The sequence below is a fragment of the Protopterus annectens genome, chromosome 13.part0 (assembly GCF_019279795.1).
Source record: "Protopterus annectens isolate FY-2018-M chromosome 13.part0, PAN1.0, whole genome shotgun sequence".
Classification (NCBI taxonomy): domain Eukaryota; kingdom Metazoa; phylum Chordata; order Ceratodontiformes; family Protopteridae; genus Protopterus; species Protopterus annectens.
Genome location: NC_056747.1, coordinates 183,911,846 through 183,935,208, shown reverse-complemented (window position 1 = coordinate 183,935,208; position 23,363 = coordinate 183,911,846). Strand labels below are relative to the sequence as shown.

General features: G+C 38.9%; 1 protein-coding gene across 1 annotated transcript in view; it reads right to left on the bottom strand.

Moving 5' to 3' along the window:
- The window catches only part of IFI30 (IFI30 lysosomal thiol reductase), a 169,866-nt gene that overhangs the window by 14,086 nt on the left and 132,417 nt on the right, over positions 1-23,363 (bottom strand). The window contains exon 5 of the mRNA XM_044090760.1: positions 5,762-5,914. Within this exon, the coding sequence (XP_043946695.1) occupies positions 5,762-5,914 (153 nt within the window). The remainder of the gene's footprint in view (positions 1-5,761; positions 5,915-23,363) is intronic.

Sequence of the window (23,363 nt, the reverse complement as noted above, 5' to 3'; positions counted from 1 at the left end):
TAATCAATGTTTTGTTAATGTTGTCACATGTTTGCCTCCCCTCCATAAAACCACCCTGATCCATATCTATCAGTTTTGGTATTACTTTAGCCATTCTTTTAGCCATTATAGACATGAACACTTTATAATCATGGTTTTGTATTGAAATAGGCCTGTATGAAGCTGGATATGATGGATCCTTACCCTCTTTAGGTATTACAGCTACCCTTGCTTTCTTCCAGGATGGTGGCACTTCTCCTCCCCTTAAGATACTGTTAAACAAAAACTTCCATATGTTTATCAGTTTTTTCCTCCTAGCTTCCAAACTTCCACAGGCATATCATCAATTCCTAGGGACTTTTTTGTAGATTGGTTATACATCACAGTTTTTATCTCATCTCCTCCTGTCCTAACTGTTAGTAAGCGAAACTCTAACCTTGGCATATTTAATTCTTCCATAAACATTTCCATTTCTATCTTTTCCCAATTTTCATATTTCTCTGCTTTATAGAGACTCTCATAGAATTTTAGAAATATTTCTAATACCTCTACAAGATCTCTCGTTAGCTTCTGTTATAGACTCCCTAAGTTTGGCGACAGCCCTTTCAGTTTTCTGTTGTCTGAGTCATTGTTCTGTTATTATAAAAAAATACAATTGCTTAACAGCAATCTTTCTTAGCTCTTGCATATTATCAAGGAAATCCCTTATTTTCTGCCTAGCATCCTGCATTTGATACTCTTCCTGTTCTGTGAGATCCCCAATTCTGCAATACTTTAACATTTGTCAGTCCCTCTAAATAAGTCTTGTTACTTCTTCACCATAGCTCCCTTTTTTATTTCATACATATTTTTAAACTCCACCTTAATTTTATCCCACTCCCCAGCTATATTTTCAGAAGACATTTCTGTCCTCCATAACAACTCTTGAATAATCTCCACTACCCATTCCTTAAATTCCTCTTTTTTCAATATGTAGGTGGGAAAACGCCAATGGCTCATTTTCATCTCATTACCCTCTGTTTTCATTTTAGCTATGATTGGCGCATGATCTGAATTAGTTATTGGGTAGGTATCAAGACCTTCATGAAATGTAAATTCTGTCTAGCTTAGCCCAGTTTTTATATCTTGGGGAATAATACATACATTCAATCTGAACTCCTATTACTGAATTCACATCTTGCATGCCAAATATTTTCATAAATTTCCTCAAACATCCACCCTCCTTTGTTATATTTACCCTTCTGGGCCCCCCAGACACATCTTCACTGCTGCAAATCAAATTCCAGTCCCCATCTATAAGTAAATTTCTTTGCTGAAAACAGATTATTTCTCCCCGGATTTTCTTATGCTACATTATAGCAGTTTTAGGTGGAATGTAAAGACATGCTAGTATAATCCTCCTCCCTTGCCAGTACCCTCTTAGCACTATAAAGCTTCCATTATCTTTTTTTATCTTCTGTCAGTTTTGGAGCTCTTCTTGCAATTAATATAAGTACTCCTCTTTTCTTTTGTCCCAGGTATACTGCTGAATAACCATCCTGAAAAGCTTTCTTTATCAAATTAACATGTTCAGTTCTTTCTAAGTGTGTCTCCTGTAACATAGCTATTTGCACTCTACATTTTTAATACTACTCTTTCTCATTTGTATTTACATTTAAAGACATTAAAGAAAACATCATTGCATTAAAAAGCTATTATTCCCATCTTTTATGTATAACACCTTTTTTGTTGAATGTCTAGTTCCAGGTTTTGTGTTACATGTGTACATTGTTTGGCAGGTTGAACTTTTATACAGTTGTTTCTTGTCATATACATTTGAGCCCATGTCACTTCTTATAATACTTTTTGTTTTATTGAAAACCCTTAAATGAAAAAAACAAACATACCACCAATAACCCCCCTAAAACCTAACCCAAAAAACTATTTACACCTTCAAATATTGAAGTTTTTACCCTCCTAACAGGAATAAAAGTCCCACCACACTCACAGACTTGAGTTAACCTAAAAGAATTTCATCCATGCTAACATGCATGGTGCTGCCTGTGCTTCTACTAAGTGCCAATTGTTTTTTTTCTAGCTCTCCCAGCTGGGAAATCCCATGAATGTTTTCACAGAACATTATCTTTTTGCCAATTTATCTTTTCTTTTCCCTCAGCCAATCACTCCCCACCAGACTGTAGCTAGTTTCTCTTTATCAGATTGTCTCCCTGGAGACATGAGAACCAGGTAGCCAATTTCTCTTTCAGATTGTCTCCATGGAGCCATGAGAACCAGGTAGCCAGTTTCACTTTCAGATTGTTTCCAAAACATGAAGACCAGCTGAAGAACTGTTACTGAGCATACATGTATTTGCTAGAAAAAAGCCTCATTATATTCAATGTTCTTTTTCATTTACTTGTTCTCTCTTAAAACTTGTTACTAAATCAATCCAAGGTCTTTAATCCAGTCATTTCTCCATGCAAGAATGAGAAAAAGCACATTAATTTTTCTTTTATCATGTTTTTTTACCTGGCTTTTTTTAACTACATTACAGTACCTACATTTCTTAAAATTGAACAAGAAGACAGAGAGAGAGAAGGGAGAAAGAAAAGAATAGAAAAAAAGCAGCACCTTTTTACAATATCCACTCCCCAAAGCACCTTTCCGAACATTAATGACATGAAGTAGGGCATATGCTTTAGAGTCCACCACAAGTCCAACAAATTCTGAAAAAGTCCAATATTTCCAGATTTTCATGTTCTGTCATATTCCAAAAATATAATTATTGCACTGTAATCCCATATTAAGTTACTTGTTGTATTACTGCTCATCTCCAAAATCCTGTCTGTCTCATTTCCAACATACTCTCGATTCTAGTGCTCCCTTTCTTCTCTCCAACATTTTCCATTGAAAAATTTGAAAAGGTTTCACAGGTGCAGACCCTCTGTGGTCTTTATTACCAGAAGAACAAACAGCAGAATCTATTTCTGTTTCATGGCTTACTTTTTGTTGGACAAAATTTGGATTTAGTCTTTAGCACGTACTTCATCAAAAATGATTTTGTCCCTCCAGGGAAGAATACTTTGAAGACAGCTGAGTACAGCAGTTTGAATCTTACACCTGCATCTCAACATCCCCTGAATAGTGGAATACATTTGATTACTCACTGTACATCAGACAGAAGAAAGGCATTCTCCACAAACACTCTGCTGTCTCCCACTTTTAGCACTTTGTCCTTCTGACACAATTTTGTCAGAATCAACTCTTTCTGCTGGTAGGAGTGCATCTTTACTATTAAAGGTCTAGGTTGCTTTTTTATATCCAGATTTGGAGCATACACATGATGTGCCCTTTTAACTAATAACTACTGCTGTGGAATACCATTGTGCTTTCATAAAATTAATGTAGTCTGTTCCTTCCACCTTCTCTGGTATAGCTGAAAATCTCAGGTTTTCCCTACGTGCTCTATCCTCTAATTCTATTATTTTTTAAACATCTCATATTCAGCCAACCTTTTCTTTATTTCAACCTCTGATTTTTGCAGCTTTATCATTTCATCTGAATATCTGCTACTTCCATTTTTCCAGCCTTTTGTTGTTTGTGTTGATATACTCCATCAGTGATCAGTGTTTTGTTTATTTTAACCAGGTCAGAATGCAGTTGTCTTACATCTTCCTGTAGGTTACTGGAAGTCATGTCTGACGGTTACATTGTTTTTGTTTGCTGACTAGCTGCAGAATGTTCCCCAGTCAGTGTTTCTTCCTCACTTTTTGACTAGTTGCAGAATGTTCCCCAGTCAGTGTTTCTTCCTCACTTTTTGTAGGTGATTTTTTTTTTCAGGTATTCTGCATTTCTTTATTCCTGGCATCCAGGCAGTGCACTTACTAGCCAATTACTGAAAGTTATCCATAAATACAAGTCTACTAGCCTTCTCTGCTGCGTTTCTGGTTTTTCCACTGGCATAGCTAGAAATAAGCTGTTGCTCAATGTGCAACCATCTTTGAGATTTCACCACTTTGGGGTTAGTTATAATACTTGCAGGGTCAAGTCCATTTGATAGGGCAGGCACATAGGATTGAGATTCTCTATAAAGCAACATGATCAATCAAATAAACTCCCAATTTCAGTACAGAATGCTGCGTTTCTGCATGTCCTCCACTTCCATGTTATTCACCAAAGGGTTCGCTGTGGTAATTTACCTGAGGTTTAGGAAGCTCTTACATTGGGTTCCCCCTGGCTCAATATCAATAAAGTCCAGTGAAGAAGTTTTTCCTTAAAACTCAGGTAGAGATGACAGCAGCTCTGCTTACACTCTAGGCTCTGGAGGTCAGGCTACCTGCAGCATTGAGTTTCTGAACAAGCACGGCAGAACTCACTCATCTCTTTCCCAAAGCAGTAACCGATAATAATAATAATAATAATAATAATAATAATAACAGTTTGTTAACCAGCTACATCCACTGAACACGCAGTTTCTTTTCAGGGGCAACCTGGGAGGAACTTCTGGTTATGTGATTTGCTCTAGACCAAACATTAGACAGAGGAGGGCCGAGGGAATAATCCCTATATCAAAGGAACTACCACTCACAGCTTTAGCTCTCTGCACCATCTGCCACATTATGACTGCTATTGCATCCTTCATGCAGCTGTCCTCATCTCAATGCCTGACACAGATATATTAAGCTGTAGCTCCCATTAAAACATATTTATGATGAACTAGTAAGAAGTGGCTGTCTTATTCTTAGTTTGGAAGAACACAGTACTATCCAACTCTTACTCCTAAAATCTAAAGAAATTAAAAAAGAATATACAAAAAGCAATGAAATTAATTAAAACAGAAACAGATTTATGCATACTCACCAGATAATCTGATCTCTAACAGAGACCTCTGTAGTGTGTGCTTTACTTCTGCCCTCTTTCTGACTTGCCACATCAGGGACAACTAGTGGGAGCAGTAGATGTTTACCTCATGGAGCTCGAGCCTAACAAGCCTGCACTGCCATGTGCAGGTTGCAACTTACTCAGAGTAGAATTTGGTGGGTGGAGGCATACTTTCCCATGGAGGGCAGCTTTGGTGGATCTCAGGAGGGCCACCATAAGTGGGTGTTGAAAAGTTAACCCACTCCCAACTACCTGACTGCTGCTGTGGAGTAGATGAGCTCACTGGGAATTCCCAGGCAGGAATGAGTGGGATGTTGGGCTCACATCTCACTCAGGGATTCCCAACTGTTTTGACCATGGAACAAATGGGCCCACTAGGTGCAGGTAAAGGAGCAACTGCAATTCCTCTTGTGGAGGGGGACAGTGATACAAGAAAACACACAAGATACCACTTCATCATTTAAAATTGTCTTTTATTTTTTTATTTTTGAAAGTTTTTTTAATTTTTTTTTCACTGTGTAAGAAAACAAAGAAAAGTACTGGTCCACCAAGATAAAAATATGCAATAAAAACTTACACTAATTATCTGTGAATAAAAGGACCAAATTAAACAATCGGCACTGTACTTAAAACAGAAAGCAACAAATTCTTCAAAATCCAGGAGCTACATGGCGTAGGTCCTTGTTAATTTTACTTAAACGTTTCCTTGATCGGTGACATGGAATTCATTTCAAATTAAATTTACTGGAGCCATACTACAAAAGGCTTGGTGAAAAGCAGTGACCAGGAGATAAAACAGTTTCTAGTGAAGTTTACGAAACCTTTCTGAAGTTCTAATGAATGCTCTGTCACCTAAAATTGGTTCACCTTTCTTCTACAGGGAAGTTGACTAACAGTATTAGTAATCTCAAAAGCATCTTACCCCATTGACCAGGATCCATGGAACGTACTCATGTTGTGGACTGAGTGCATCGGTCATAAGAGCATTCTGATGCATCAGCTGATTTCCTAAGTCTCCATTGACACAGCTCTGTACTTTATCCCAGGTAACATCCTTTGAATATATCTGAAGGCACTGCAAAGAGAACAACCAAGTGAGAGATTAGTTTCCTGACATTAAAACAACCCTGAGTGGTGAAATCTGTGGCATTTATTACATACCAAATTGTAATATGCTAGGAACATTAAATAACCTTATATGGAGTAAAAAAAAAAAGGCAAAAAGCACTTGGTTAGATATGTAGATTGCTGCAAAATTGATTTTAAGAGAAAGTATTTTAATACAGATTCTTAATGCCACCAGAAATCCTAATTCAACAAAGAAATTTGCTCCCGTGGAAGAAAACAGCTGTGAATAAAAACTGAGATGTAAATAGTAATGGTGGCTTAATCACCTGAATAGTTATACAGTGGAAAATTTGTGAAAATGTGCTACTTTGATCCCACTGTGATGTTCTTATGTTTATTAGTGACCCCTACCACCTGCAAGCTCAAAAGAAGCCCAATAAGTAAATAATTTGTAAATGAAACCTATTACAATATGAAACCCATTATGCACAGTGATGTGATACATTGTTACCAATTATTTTTTCAGAATTGAACAAAGAGATGTATGTTAATTAAGTGTTGTCTGTTTAAACATGTGCACCCTATTAGTGGCAAATGTCAGCTTTTTAATCATGATGGTGGCAGAAGTGAACAGTACGTAACTGCAGTTGTTGGTTGTTTAGTATTTAGTGAGTGGAGTAAGCAAGCAAGCACACCAAGTAAGCTGTTCTGAACCTAACAAGCATATCACTCAACTTGCGGACACTGAAAATGGGAACAGATGTCCTTCAAAACGAGGAACATCCAGCTAAAAATCTGGACATCTAATCAGCATACCATTTGAATACCAAGTAGCATACAACTCTTCTGTCTTCAAGTAAGAATGTGGGATACTACTCAGAACAAGCTTTAAAAAACTGTGAAAAATTATAGAAAAATATAAGCACATTACCAGAGTGTATAATCTGCAGATTTTAACTAACTGCATTGCAAAATTCTACCATGCAAGGTCATTTATTTTTGGTTTAGAAAAAGGGAGTTAAAAATGTATGGCCCTTTAAATTAGAATTGCCACTACTATATGTAGTATGGTTTTCTGTGTAGTCAACATCTTCAAAAATCAAATGATGAAGGGGAGTCAGAAAAGTGTGTGAAAAGATAATCAAGCCTGATTATAGGGACATTCCCCCAAAATAGGGACAGTTAAGAAGTCTGTTGGCAAGATACAATAGAGCATGAACAGTCAGTTACAGCACAGGAAGGATACAGTTCTAATAGGGCAAGTAAACAAAAAAATGTTTGGAGTAACAATGTCTAGTGTTATAGGCATGTAATGACAGTGGCAATTTTAAATTATTTTAAGAAACATCGGTGTATATTTTAATAATATCAAGCTTGCACAGCTGAGCAGTCATTGTATATTACAAGTTAGTAAATTAGGCTAATGCAGCGGCAGTTAATATCAAAAGAAATAATGGACTCGTGGGTCTAGCAGAAGAAACTCTATCAAGTAACAAAAGAATAAAGAATTCGGAACAGATTATCAAACTAAAGTTGTAAAGTTGGTTAATGAACTCAGTAAACAGTTGATGTTCAAATACAGAAATCACTATTGCAGTGTAATTTGTCATAAATGGCAATTAGCTGCAGGCAGAAGTCCAACAGCTGGCCAAACATGTACAGTTTCCAACATCCTCAGAGCAAGGCTAGTGTCCTCACTATGCCTAAGGTGTCAGCAGAATGCCAGGTAGAAACGGAAAAGCAGCCAGCACCTTCTTTAGTTCTCTTTTCTGTAAAAGAGACAGAGACACACCCCACAACACAAATCCCTAAGAAAGGTCTGAGATTTTGGTCTGTGGGGTGATTCTAGAAGATGTTTGCCAAAAGGAGTACCCCTGCCCAGGCAAGTGAAAAATGGTGCAGAGACTGGAAGGAGAATAAGGGGTAGACTGAGACAGGGTCCATCCTTATGGCTTTAAGGAAACAAATAGCAGCTTGTGCTGCAGCAGTGATCCTGCATTCAAACAGCTACGGTTATACTGCGTTGATCACACAATTGTACTATACTCACAGTGCCCACTACTGCAGTACAATTCAAACAGCTCTTTAGGCTATGCAAAGTCTTTAGTGCTCTTGATAGCATCAAAGTTGCTTATGTACATTGAAAGAAATAAAATTGCAGGTTTAGGGAAATAATTATTTGATTAAAGGCTAGCTCTAGAACCATTTTAGGCATAAAAGAGGAATTAGTGCTTAATGACACCCTGCCTTCTTTGGAAGATAATCTAAAGTTCTGCAGCCATCAGAGCTTGCAGATCAGAAGTTCTGTATGCAGTTGTTACAGCTACAAGAAGAATTTTAAATCAGGAATTTAACAGAAGTGGAGCTGATGCATTCAAAAGGTGCCAAGGTTAGTTTCTTTAATGACCAAGTATTGTCCCAGGGAGGTATAAAGGATTTTATGGGGGACTTGGACAGAACACTCCTTTCATAAACAGTCTGACATTCGGCACTGGGTGTCAAAGGACGTTCTATGTGTAGGCAACAATCTGCCCAAAACAGCTGAAAGTTATCTGATAGGTGCATTGTAACTGAAATGTAAGCCTGTCCTTTGCCACACATGTTTTAAGGGAACCTAAGACCTCTCAGGGTTCAGATTTTGGCCCAGGGTTGCTCATACTGGTGAAAAATTACCAAATAGGAGGAGACAGATCGACAAAGCTGCTGCATGCAGACAATGTGGCATTACAAGCAGACACTAACAAGGGCATTCAGCAAATTATAAGGGAATGCAATGGAATGGAATGCAAAATTGAAGGCACGTGGAATGAAACTGACTACAAATGAGACATTTGTAATGGCAGAAAATAAGAAAATCAAAAGAAGCTGAAAAGTGACAGAGAGGGAAACAGGAACAGGTGAACGGTTTCAGGTATCTGGAATTATTGGCCGAGGAGAAGGGAAGTCTGAATAAGAAGGTCAAAGCTAGAATCAGAGGAACTGCAGCCAAAAGGCACAGAGTTTCAGGGTAGTGTGTGACAGAAGAATGCCAAAGACGTTGAAAAGCAAGCTCTGCAAAGCAGTGGTGTGACTTGTACTTCTGTATGGTACAGAAAGCTGGGCTGTGAAGGCAGAGCAGCTGAAGAAGCTGCAGGTGATTGAGATAATGTGCCTGAGACAAATGGTAGGGGGTACACTATTGGACAGATGAAGAAATGAAAACATCAGAGCAGAAGCCAAAGATCCTTTTGCACAGAAGGTCAAAGAGAAAAGATTATGGTTGCTCAGCCACATGTGTAGGAAATCAGAAGACAATTTAGTGAAGATTTGGAAGAAACAGGAACAAAACAAGACGAAATGAAGATGTCCAAAGAGATGTATAGTCTGCATCAGAGAAGACCTGCAACAGTCAAGCATGACAGTCAAAGAAGACAGGAGAGTGGCACTGAACTGAGAGAGGTGGTGACAGTTGACACAACACCCTGACACCATGTAGAAAATAGTAAAAGGGGAGATTGATGATGATGATGATGATGTCCAGATGTTTTTGTCATATTCCTTGGGTCCTAATTTCCTAGCAGTCCTAAAAATCTGAAGTGCATACATCAGGGCCAACATTTCCTTAATACTGATGTGTTTGGTCCTGTTATCAGGGTTCCATTTCCCTGGACTTTATGGACCTTGTGTGGATTTTGCAGGTGATGATACAGCTCTTGTCAGTGTCTAGTTTCCATAGGAAGAACAAAATAAATCATTGGATAGCATAGTACTTGGTGTGCCCACCACATGAATTCCTTCTGAACAGCAGTAATGTCAGGCAAAACTTGTTTCAGTGGCTATAGATGGTGTTGCCATAAATCCCTCAGCTAGCACTGGAGGCCTCTCTTGCACAGTTTGGAAAAGGGAGCCATACTAATGGATGCTGACATGCATCATATTATAGTACCTTTATCATTTCCTTACTATAATGCAGTACCTTGCTGGTGTATTAAAATAATTTAGAATTCAGGTCTACTCTAGCGGAAGGAATAACCTGTTCTCTCTGGTGTTCCTGACTACCCTGACAAAGTCATCAGGGATCAAGCTAAATTTTTTGTAGTTTATGGAAACTTGACAGTGAAGAAACGGTGTAATTTACAGCCACTGCCCATTGTCCTGGGTGAGGACCTGAATCTGCAACTGGGCAGTTAGGGGTCAATATGGACATCTTTGAGCTGAAGATGAGCAAAAACGTGCTAAGTAATTGCTAAATACTTCTGGAAACTGTGCAGAACTCAAAGTATATGTAGGTGAACTGGAAATGCTAATATCCAGGTAGGAACCTGAGGAATCTACTACATTCCTGATATACAGGAATGTGAAGGTAAGGGACTTTCACATCCAGTTTTAACAGAACAACTTCTGCTGTAGTAGGATGTATATGGTCTGAAAAGTCAACATCTTGAACTATTTTAAGATCATGCATCTCTAACTAACTTTGAGACTTATTCTAGGCCTCTCACAGGCCAATCCTTTCTGAGGACCAGGAACAGCCTGCCCCTTCTTCCTGTGTGTGTGTGTGTGTGTGTGTGTGTGTGTGTGTGTGTGTGTGTGTGTATGTGCGCGCACATCTGCATTTGGGGGGGGGGGACTCTTTCTATGGCAGTGGAAGCCATGTAGCTGAGTTTCGGAATTGGGCCTGCCAAACAGACCTGATCTTGTATCCTTCAGTAATCACCTCTCCTCACTCTGACGCCACTGGTCAGGTTGAGCCATTGGTCACTGAACATGGTTAAATCTTTCTCCCAGAATACAGGAATGGTAAGGAGAGGAAGAAGGTAGGGGTGGGAGATGGGTTAAATATTCAAAGATAGCAGACACTCTCGAGTAAGGATGATATGTACACCTTTGCCCTGTTGTATTTTCTGGCCTCTGTATCTTCTTTACAGGCCTTTGTATCAAAGATGTTTTTTTTAGGCTGAATTACTTGGAATGTATCTGCTTTTATGTAAATGGCTACTACATAGTAGGAAAATTCCTATAACATTTGGTGACTGGTAAATGGAATAGGTGTTTCAATAGCTGCACTGTCTTCCCAACTTAAAGTTTCTTAAAAATGTCCTGGGATGGTGGTGAATAACACATATGTCAAGGCAGGAATAATCTGCTCCTTGACATCATCTGGCAGAGGATGGATTCTCTTCACTATCGGTATGACAATACAGCATATCAGTTAACATGTCTTCTTCTAGACTTTGTTGTTATTGGAGGCACTGCGGATGGTACATCCGTGCACTACTTGTTCTAAATGATTTCACAAAATCCTGGCCAACACATTATATGTCTAGATCTTACTCTGTATTTTATTGTTCCAAGATGTGATTCATATCTTCTCTCAGACTTTTGTCTTTTTAGTTGCTTGGGCAATGTTTTGTCAGTTTTGAATACTAAACTCTGGGCACATCTCATTTTACCTTGAATGAACAGGACAGCTGAATATTTTTCCTTATTAGTGATTTTTTACTAAGGCCATAATTTCTTTCTAACAACTTTCAGTAACTGCATTTTAAAGCCAGTGTCAATACATCTCTAAATTTCTTTTGCCATTAGTAACTATGGAATTACCCAGATAATCACACATTCTTCCAACAACATGCATCTTTGATAAATATGTGTTACCCAATATATCCACATGCACTGTACCTTTGATGGACCTAATTTTACACACAGATCATACTTAAATTGAGTAACATCCCCTGAATCTCAAAGGTAGCTTGTACAAGATTTCTAAATATACCCTGCCAGAGCTTGTGGTCTGTTTCCATCTGAACACTATTACCATAGACATAAACTTGAAATTTCTCACTTACATAAATTATTGCTAACAGTTATTTTTCTATAAAAGCATCTCTTTTCTGCATTTTAAATGTTCTTATCCCAGAGGCAACTGTCTTATTTTCTTGTAAGATCATGACTCCTTGTTCATTAAGACTAAATCTACTTTCAACACAAGTGGCTTATTCATGTTAAAATCGGGATGCCTCAATAAGCAGTTTCTTAGTATTTCAAAACTCATATAATGTCCATAGCTCGATTTCCACCACACATCTTGCACTAAACAGTTTTTTTATATGCACAGTTATTACAAACGTATTAGGGAGAGACACCGCAAGATACTTAATCATTCCTAGAAACCTCTGTAATGTCTGTTTGTCTTTTGGCCATAGCACCTGTATGACTGATTTTTGGCATTAGTCCTGTTAATGTTAGATTAGGATCCATGTATTTTAGATTTCTTGTTAACATACATTTGCCCTAGAGCCAGCACCACTGCATACAGGAATAAAGCCCTAAGTGTGACCCAGACATCCTGAGTTTGATTTGGAGTTTTGACTGTCAAAGGTGCTGGCTAAGCAGAAAGAGGAGTGATAAGGTGTAGCCTGCCTAAATCTCTCTGGGAGTGGTTAGGGTCTGTGTGTCCAGGGTGTAGGCTAAGCCTAGAATCTCTAGTGGAGGCTGTTTGCTTTCAGAAGTAGCAATAACTGAGATGATACCACTTGCTGAAGTGGAACATATGCTTTCACAGCACCAACTGCACATCCACTACTAATGTTTCCACAGGCACACTTTCAGGATACATAAGGACTTAAGATAAAACCTCTAATGACCAACAGATATTAGTAGCACTATCTCTGTTCAACTTCTGTCCCAAGTGAATGAAAGGGCTCAGGCCTCTCATCTCAAGGAGAATAAACTGGCCAACACAGTGAGAGGGAGGAAGGCCTTATGGTCATGGTAATCAGGACAAAAAAAAAGATTTGTTTGATACTGGTAAAATGCTAAACATAACTCTAAGCAATCTGTACCTTCCTAATGGAGTATTAAATGCATGCAATTTGGATCCTATGTTATTTAATTTCATCTGCCAGAAATACTAGTTTGCATATTGTACTGAAAAGAACTTAGCATTTTGGCACTTTGGAAACCACTTCAATTGTGAGCAATGGATAATGACTTTTTTACTCACTTTATTCAGATTTTGAAGATAAATACAAATTCAAATATTGTTTGATTTATAACACCAACCATACCAATCACCCATTCCACTGACTATAAATTCTTGTTAGTGACACCTAAGCTTTCCATTTGCTTTAATTCCAGCTCTGATTTACTCCTGAGAGATGGTGGTACTTCCAGAGAAGCACACATCACTGGCATAACATACAGTTTAATTTTTATACAATATTCTACTGGCAAACCTCTTAAGCTTGTAAATAAATCAGCTTGTGCAGCACTGGTGTGTTTCTGCAGAGCATCTCAGATACCACTATAAACTGTGTGACTGATTCTGTACACATCCTGTGCATATGTACTCTTTGCTTTTACACTGCAAGTTCATTTTACCCTTCCCAATTTGTCATGTAGAATATGAACAGCCAAAGCATGTGTTTGAGGGAATTGAGTATGTGACAGTCTGCATGTATTAAGATGTACTGTGTACTGTGAACTTTGAATGAACTATGAGCAATGGAAAAATACTGACAAAACAAGAGTCTGCTTGAAAACAGGAAATGTGCCTTTTCTTGGAAGTGTATCCGATTTTCTTTCTCTGCCTAGAGATATGATGATGCAAATTGCCTTATGTTTACGGGTAAACCTTTGATTGGTTAATTGCCCTGTATAATGATCTAATTGGTTCATTTTATATTTTTTGTATTGTCAGCAATATCACCAGTATATAAACTTGTATATTCTTTTGTTCTGGGAGTCTCCCTGGTACTTTCCATGAGGCTCCCACACATGTGTATTGTAGTTAATAAATACCACTGAAAGAGAGAAAGAACTGTATTGGTCTTCATTTTCAAAGTAATGTGTAACGTAACAATTGGTGTCGTTTACTCGGATCTGAATTAAGAACAAGCTGCAGCAGTCAGGAACTGAACGAAATACTGCTAACAAAAGGGCCCATAACAGACTTTTCTGTTTCTGCAGTGTTTCTTTCATTTTTCTGCACCTGTCTGCTTTAAAGATTTGCAAATATTTTTTTTTACGCAGAAAATGCTATGATTTCTCTCATTCAGTTGTTTTGAGGTAAGTGGCATGCATTTCTTTTCTGCTATTGAATGCGCAGAATGAGTGTGGGTTAATATGAAAATACTGGCGACATACGTATGAAAGGAGGTATGACAGTGGGGTAACAAGACGTTTATATAACGCCTTAGCTAAACCTGTATTACACAAGTATAGCTCTATTTGAGTGAAAATGGGAGCGAAAAGGGAAAAATAAATGAGCCAGAAAGAGGTACACCAGCTGGTTATATGTTTTACCGTGTGTCCCAGGACAGTTGCATGTTTTTAAATCAGTGGATCGCCCTTACTAAAAATGACGGTGACCTTGCTTTTCCCGAAAATGGTAGTTTTAATAAAGATATTTTGACTAACTTGCGAAAGAAATTAAAAAAGAAAGGAAAAATACCAGGGTTGTGCTGGGCAGCTTTTAATGATTGGATGTGTGAGGCTAAAGAAATGGAAAAGGACTCAGTCTTCAGTAGTCTTAAGGATAATCAACAAAAACTAAAAGAGCAGATAAAGGAACTGCTGCATACTGCGAGTAATCTAGATGTAGCAGACGGTAAACGCTTAAGGGAACCACCCTTTAAGGCATTATATCCTGTACAGGATTTAAGTAAATTGCAAATAACTGAATCATCTGAGGATGATAACCCATGGTTCCCCCCACCCCCTACGGCTCCTCCACCACAATATTAGCCTTCACAGGTTCAAGACGGAGCAGTGAGCTCCACAACAGAGAGTGAAGGCTGGCGGGGAGAAGAGCAGACCGCTCCCGACTCTGGAAGAGGAGATCAGGCAATGGGAGGCCAATCTAGCAGACTGATTATAGAACAACCTGGCCAAATAGATACAGGTAAACCTTCACCTAGACTAACCTGTTCTAAGACAAAAAAACAGCAAAAATGAAAAGCACAAATGCTTTTTGACCCTAGATCTAGCCAGCCGCAAATATATCAAAATAAAAAAGCCGGATGTTTACACAAGGGTAAATATTACAAGCAATGCCCAATTGTGATTGAAGACAATGACGGCTATATTGGTCCGGACAAATCTAACCTGGATTCTGAATCTGGCACTAGCCCATCAGATGAAGAAGGAGTATTCCCATTGAGAGAAGTCCCAAACCCAGCACATGCTAGGGATGTGGGACAACCGGCTACTGTAGTGGTACCTAGGGCGTGGTCAGCAGTTGATTTTCAAGTGATTACTAAATCACTCCCGCCCATTCGTACTAACCCAGCAAAGTTTCAACACGTATTGGCAGGACATATTTGTCTTTAAAACCCTACCATAGTAGAGGTTAGAGCTGTCCTCCAATATGCTGTCCCAGCTGATCTGATGAAACGTATCTGAGATCATGCTAATGTTCCTACCCCAATACCGAAGCACAACATACAAGGGGAAAATGGGTTTGAGGCGGTTAGGCAACATATAGTCGATGCTATCACTGTAATAGTGCCACCTAACCCCAATTGGCTGAAAATTAAATCAGTCATACAGAAAGAAGATGAACCTGTAGACAAATACTTAAATTGGATCACTGAAGCCTTCAAGGCATATTCTGGGTACCCAGAGCCCATCGAAGGACCAACACAAAGCGGACTGTCAGCTGCTTTTGTAGATGGGTTACGCCCTCAGGTGAGGGACATGTTAAAGGAAGTATGCTTAAACTGGCCTAGTTTGGGCTTACATGAGTTAGTTCAGCAGGTACAATACCTATCTAACCATTTGGCTAAGGAAAAGAAGGATTTACAGGAGAAATTAGTAAAAGCACAAATCCAAATGTGGAGTGCTTTTGGCCAACTGACTGGTCAACGGGGTAGAGGACGAGGGTGAGGGAGAGGGAGGGGTGGACGCCAAGGAGCAGGAAATCAGAATAGACAAAACTGGCAGGGAATACAGTCAGCCCCACCCCAGAATTCTAGTAATCAGAGTGTTTCAACTGTGGCCAAGTAGGCCATTGGAAAAATGAGTGTCCATATTTGGCTGAGCAACCTGCACCATACACTGATGCGTCGCATCAGTGGAATTCTAACTGGACGCTGGCCAATCGGCAGCAACCACAATGAATGTTCCCTGAACAGAAACAGCAATTGTGCCCTTTTATTCCTGTAGATCAGGACAGACCACATGTTATGTTACTGGTTAAAAATAAACCCTATCCATTTTTAATTGATACCGGAGCAACTAAATCCATGCTAACCTGCAAAGCAGCCATGAATGTTCCCCTCTCCGACAAAATAACTAGAAGAGTGGGTGTCTCTGGTATACCTATTGAGTATTCCGAAACTGTTCCAGTCCCAGTAACTTTGGGACCCCTACAGGATAACCATGCATTTTTAGTAGGACCCTCAGCACCTTTAAATCTATTAGAAAGAGACTTGCTTTGCAAAATGGGGGCCACCATTTTTTGCACAGCTGATGGAGTTTATCTCCAAGTACCTTCAGACCAACAGGATAGTACCCTGGCAGCCTTAGATGACACTATCACTTTACAGACAATGTGTATTCAGTCAGATTCTAACAGAAACGAGTATTTACATTCCCTACCCTCTCACCTGTGGACTACTCATGACAATGATGTAGGGTTTTTGACCTCAGCTACTCCTGTAAAAATAACCCTAAAACCAGGAGCAAAGTTGCCGCGAGTACCACAGTACTCTTTTGACAGCTGAGGCTATATCTGGTATTGCCCCTGTTATTTCTGCATTGGAACAGCAAGGGATCATAGTACCCACCACAAGCCCATGTAACACCCCAATATTACCAGTGAAAAAACCTGGTAAACAAGCTTACAGGTTTGTGCAGGACTTGCGGAAAGTTAAAGCTGTTTTGCCTGTTTTCCCAATTGTACCAAACCCAGCTACTATTTTGAGCTATATCCCACCTATTGCAAAATGTTTTATGGTAATAGATATTTCATCAGCTTTTTTCTCTATTCCAGTACATCCCGATAGTCAGTATTTGTTTGCATTTACCTACAAAGGTCAGCAGTATACTTGGACTCGATTGCCCCAGGGATACGTAGAATCCCCAACCTTATTTTCTAGAGAGATGCATAGACAGTTACAGGATCTGCAACTACCATCACGTTCAGTTCTAGTCCAATATGTGGACGATATTCTTATAGCTTCACCAGACAGTAACTCATGTAGGGAAGATTCCCTTCTAGTGTCAAACATTTTAGCTACACGAGGGTTTAAGGTAAATAGATCAAAATTACAATTCTGTCAGGAAAAGGTGCAGTATTTGGGACATGTTATTGCAATGGGTTCTCGTCAAATACTCCCAAATCGTATAACTTCTATTCAAAGTGCCCCACGCCCTGTAACCCAGAGTCAGCTGCAAGGATTCCTTGGCCTAGCAGGATACTGTTGACAGTGGGTGCCTAATTTTTCGAAAATTTCAGACCCCCTGTTACAACTCTTAAAAAAGGATATTACGGAACCTTTACCCTGGATGTCACAACACGATGAGGCTTTTCAGGCTCTCAAAACAGCCTTGGTAAATCCTCCTGCCTTAGGGTTGCCAGATTATTCCAAACCTTTTGTTTTCTTTTGCTGTGAGCGAAACAAGACTGCCTTGGGTCTTCTAGCCCAGCAACGCACTGGAGGCTACCGACCTATTACTTACTATAGCACTCAGCTAGATCCGGTTGCCTCTGGTTACCTGGCTTGCTTACAGGCTGTGGCAGCTGCTGCTGTTTTGGTTGATATGGCAGCCCCACTAACCTTGGGACATGATACTATATTAGCAGACCCACATGCTGTTCAAGTGCTACTTCTAAAAACAAAAACACAGTATCTTTCAAATGCATGCCTTACTAAGCATGAACTAAGTTTAATAAATAATCCTGCCCTGCAAGTCATACGCTGCCCACCACTGAACCCTGCCTCTTTAATACCAACTTCGGATGAGGGCAACCCACATAATTGTGTGCTTGTAGTTAACTCTGTTCTTTCTCCTAGGTTACATTTATATGCCACTCCTTTGCAAAATCCTGATTTAGTTCTTTTTGTTGATGGATCCTGCTTACGAACAAACTCTGGTGAATTCCAAGCTGCTTGGTCAGTCTGTACTCCAACTGAAGTTTTAAGGTCAGCACGATTACCCCCAGGCACTTCCACGCAGGCTGCGGAACTAGTGGCATTATCGAATGCATGCAAAATAGTTAAGGACAAGTCTGTTACTATATATACTGACTCCCGTTATGCCCATGGTGTTGTTCATGATTTTGGTATATTGTGGAAGGAACGAGGGTTTTTAACGTCTTCCGGGGCACCCGTTAAAATACATTTTTATATCAATAACTTGCTACAAGACTTATTGTTACCTTCTGAACTTGCTGTTGTTAAATGTGCAGCCCATCAATCTAATGACTCTTTTGAAACTAAGGGCAATAATTTAGCTGACTGGGCTGCTAAACAGGCTGCTCTCTCACAAACTGTTCAGGGACATTTTTTTACAGCCCCTGCAACCAATGGTTACTTTTGATACCACAGTGTTAAAAGCTTAACAGGATGAAGTCCCAGAATCAGAAAGGAGAACATGGCTGGCTCAAGGTTGTTTTAAACGCTCTGATCTCATTTGGCAACATCCAGATGGCAGATTGGTCTGCCCAATGTCCATGTTAAATTCTCTTATTAAAGCGTATCATTTGCCAGCCCATGTCGGGATACAAACATTAATAAAACAAATCCAAAAAGATTGGTTTGCCCCAGGACTTTGTTTCTGTACAGCATTTGTTAAGCACTTGCTCCATTTGTTTACAGTGTAACATTTCAAAAGGCACTATGGCTCCCGCACAACCACTGCCAAAACCATTGGGACCATTTTGCGCTTTGCAATGGGATTTTATTGAACTTCCACCTTGTGCACGTATTAAATATGTTTCAACTGTTGTTGATGTTTTTTTCTGGGTGGTTAGAAGCCTACCCATGTGTAACAAATAATGCTATTTCAGTTGCTAAGAAACTTTGTTATGAACTGATACCTCGTTTTGGTGTTCCCTGTCAAATATATTCGGACCGTGAAACACATTTTACTGCTCAGTTGATTGATTCACTGTGTATATAATGTTAGGCATCACTTTAAAATTTAATTTCCATATAGACCACAGGCATCGGTATTATTGAACGCTTAAATCAGACACTGAAAACTAGACTGGCTAAAATTACTACTGAAACGGGCCTCACTTGGGTACAGGCCCTACTTCTAGCTCTACTAAAGGTCTTTCTCCTCATGAAATCCTCATGGGCCACTCTATGCGTATGCCCATGACTCCACCACCACCATTTTCTGAGTACGATGCATTTGATCATGATATCCTTGTATATTGCACTTCTCTTGTCTCTTTTTTACAGTTTCATCACCGCCAGGTAGCAGCGGCTCAACACATCCCTGATCCTTTTCAGTCTTCCGCACTGCAACCAGGAGATTGGGTGTATGTCAAGTCATTCTCTCGAAAAAAAGCGCTTCAGCCACGCTGGAAGGGGCCCTTCCTGGTTCTACTGACAACATCATCAGCGGTGCGACTACAAGGCTCACCTACCTGGATTCACATATCGCACGTCAAAAAGGTCATCCCATCTGAAGATCAACAGCCTCTACCTTTTGCAACTCCTGATTCTCCAACTATTGCTACTCATACTCGAAGCCATACTGTACCAGCACCTGACAATGCCTGACGTTTATCCATTTGGACAACCTCACCCTCCCGAAATGATACAAGTGCAACCACCATTTCCACAAAAGTACTGCACAGCTAATTTGGTGGTTATTCTTGTCGTTTTGTTATTTTTACTGTGGCCATTTTTATTTCCTGCTCCACCTACACCTCATGCCAAACGAGCTACATGGCATCCACCTTTCAACACCTACCAACTATTAAATATGCTTATGCGTCATCCTTTAATGTCGCAGACTGCTGGATTTGCACTGCTATTCCTACTGTTCATGGGGGATTGATGATAAATATAGTCCCTTTAGAGGTTAATGAAACCTGGATGAATCTGATCTACGATACATCAAATGTTATTTCAAAGGACAAGATAGCATTACAGTTGTCCCTCCACCAAAACGGAACTGTGTGTTTTCAAAAACTTGGTAAAACTAGAGTAGGGTGGAGCCATTGTAACAAAACAGTGGTATATAACTGCACTGCAGACAATTCGGGTTGTGTAACAGATTTCTCACCTATAAAAAAACTTGTTAAAAATTCTATAGCTGACTTTTCCCAGAAAATAGAAACTGTCTATTGGAAAATATTCCAAGGACTGCAAGATGCCGGGGATCGCTTCAAGTCCAGAACAATAAATTCCACGATGGCTGGTTGAGCGGAGGCAATAATTCCAATGCTGCTAGTAAAAATACGATCTTTTATTCCACCAAAACACGTAAAACACAAGCGCTTTCACTCAGTTCCTACAGAGCTTTGTCAAGTACCATGAAAGCTGCATAAATGGCAGTTTATATACATTTACTTAATTCAATTGAATTCATTACATATGCAAATACTTTCTTAAGGTAATACCGCTTAGTATTTAAATAAAAGTCAATATTTGAAAATGTGAATCTTATTCTATACATTATATCATAGTGAACTAAAGTGTTACTCTATTTAAAATTAACATGAGGACTTTCGTTTTTTAAAACCTAACATGCCACAAAACTTCTAAATCAGTGCAACATGTGCAAATTGTGCCTTTATGGTTGCAATCATCTTCCTTTCCTGTTGTTTCATTTCTTCCACCTTTTAAGATGATTGCAACCATAAAGGCACAATTTGCACATGTTGCACTGATTTAGAAGTTTTGTGGCATGTTAGGTTTTAAAAAACGAAAGTCCTCATGTTAATTTTAAATAGAGTAACACTTTAATTCACTATGATATAATGTATAGAATAAGATTCACATTTTCAAATATTGACTTTTATTTAAATACTAAGCGGTATTACCTTAAGAAAGTATTTGCATATGTAATGAATTCAATTGAATTAAGTAAATGTATATAAACTGCCATTTATGCAGCTTTCATGGTACTTGACAAAGCTCTGTAGGAACTGAGTGAAAGCGCTTGTGTTTTACGTGTTTTGGTGGAATAAAAGATCGTATTTTTACTAGCAGCATTGGAATTATTGCCTCCGCTCAACCAGCCATCGTGGAATTTATTGTTCTGTGCTTTTGGTGCTACTAACTTTTTTCTTGGTTTATCGCTTCAAGTCCATCAACATCACCATTAAAGTAGAATATTGTTATTTTGTGTGCGGAAGAAAAGCATATAAATGGCTACCAGGAAACTGGTCTGGCAGCTGCTTCCTGGGCTACCTAGTCCCAGCTATTCAACATGCATCTGCATTACCTAAAGTAAAAATTCGGAACGTTAGAGAGGTCAAGAAGCCTGCCAATCCGGTAGGTCAAGTTGATGCTTCATGGATCTATCACCATGATTTAGCTCATGCTGGCACCAAAGGACTGTCCTATATGGACTTGGGTGATGATGTCATATCATGGGCTGGTATAATTCCATCATACGGAGCAGTGAAATCAATTTGGGAACTGAGAAAGCTATCTAAATTGCTTGAAATATTAAGCAATGCTACATTTTCTGCCTTAGAACTAGTGACTGATGAAGTGATTGCTATGAGAGCTGTAGTACTCCAAAACCGTATGGCTCTCAATTTCACCCTAGCGGCGAAAGGAGGAACTTGCGCTTTAATCCAGGTGGAGTGCTGTACGTTTATTCCTAACAATCAGCACGAAATTGAAAGCCATCTTGAACTGATTCAAAGAATTTCCGAACTCTCGGAGGCCAAAGAGGCCGATAGTTCAACATGGGCATGGTTAACCAACCTGTTCTCAGGCTGGGGTGGTGGACTGTTGAAGTTGATTTTATTAATTGCAGTATTAGCAATTGTTGCTTTTCCTGTCTTATTTCTAATCAAAGCACTGATCTTGAAATTAATGTTTTCAAAAACCGTGAAGAAAGTGCCTAAGTTTTATATGCCTGCTGCTATTAATGTAGACGATGAAATGACAATGTTTTCCAATGATGAAAAGACCAGTAGCATGGTTATGTTAGATTTGGGGCAAATGTATGATAGGTTAAATTGTGATGCTTACACAGCATTAAATGGGGGATTGTAGAATATGAACAGCCAAAGCATGTGTTTGAGGGAATTGAGTATGTGACAGTCTGCATGTATTAAGATGTACTGTGTACTTTGAATGAACTATGAGCAATGGAAAAATACTGACAAAACAAGAGTCTGATGAAAACATGAAATGTGCCTTTTCTTGGAAGTGTATCCGATTTTCTTTCTCTGCCTAGCGATATGATGATGTGAATTGCCTTATGTTTACGGGTAAACCTTTGATTGGTTAATTGCCCTGTATAATGATCTAATTGGTTCATTTTATATTTTTTGTACTGTCAGCAATATCACCAGTATATAAGCTTGTGTATTCTTTTGTTCTGGGAATCTCCCTGGTGCTTTCCATGAGGCTCCCACATGTGTGTACTGTAGTTAATAAATACCACTGAAAGAGAGAAAGAACTGTATTAGTCTTCATTTTCAAAGTAATGTATAACGTAACAGCCATAAGCCAAAATACCCCAAATATTAGGAAAATTAACTTCATTAAGTGCTAGGATTTAAAAAAAAGTATCCTACATTTTTTTTTTAAATTAACATGTCAGAATTTATTTTTGTGCAGTAGCTCCACTCAGCAGCTGGAATTTTCAACAGCTTTGTTCACACTCTTTAAAAGAGCCTTCAGATAAAATATTGCAATCTATACCTGTGTCTATTTTAAATTTGGAACTTCTCTTACTCTATCTGTGCCTAGTTCAAATTCAGTTGTTCTCTTAATTCTAACCATTTCTTCCCAGCAGTCTAGACTGCATTCTTGTCCTGATGTTTCTAGGACCTTTTCATTATTCACTGTATTAGCTCTCCTTATTTCAAAAGTCCCAGCAAATAACGTATTTTCATGTTTCTGCTTGACATGCAAATTCTTACTGATAAGCTATAATGGATTACAAGGGGATAGAGTTGAAGGAATGCCTTGTCTAGGCACTTAAACTTTGACCTTTTTAAATTAACTGAAACATCTGAGACTTCTAATGCAGTCAAAGGAGAAATGTTAAATAGCATGCACCACATACAACAATGAATACATTTTAGAGTGACAACTATGCTAACTGAAAGCACGTGGATAACAATGCATGAATGCCTAGGGTCACAGGAATATACCGACAGCTTCAGAAATAAGATACCTAAACTGCTAGCTGTACACAAGTTAAACAAATAGGTTAGGGGGAAGAGTCCATAAAAAAAATGAACTGGAAACATTAAAAAAGATGAATGAAAAATGAAATTAATATTGTATGCAAGTAACATTCAGGGGAATAATGATTAAATTAAT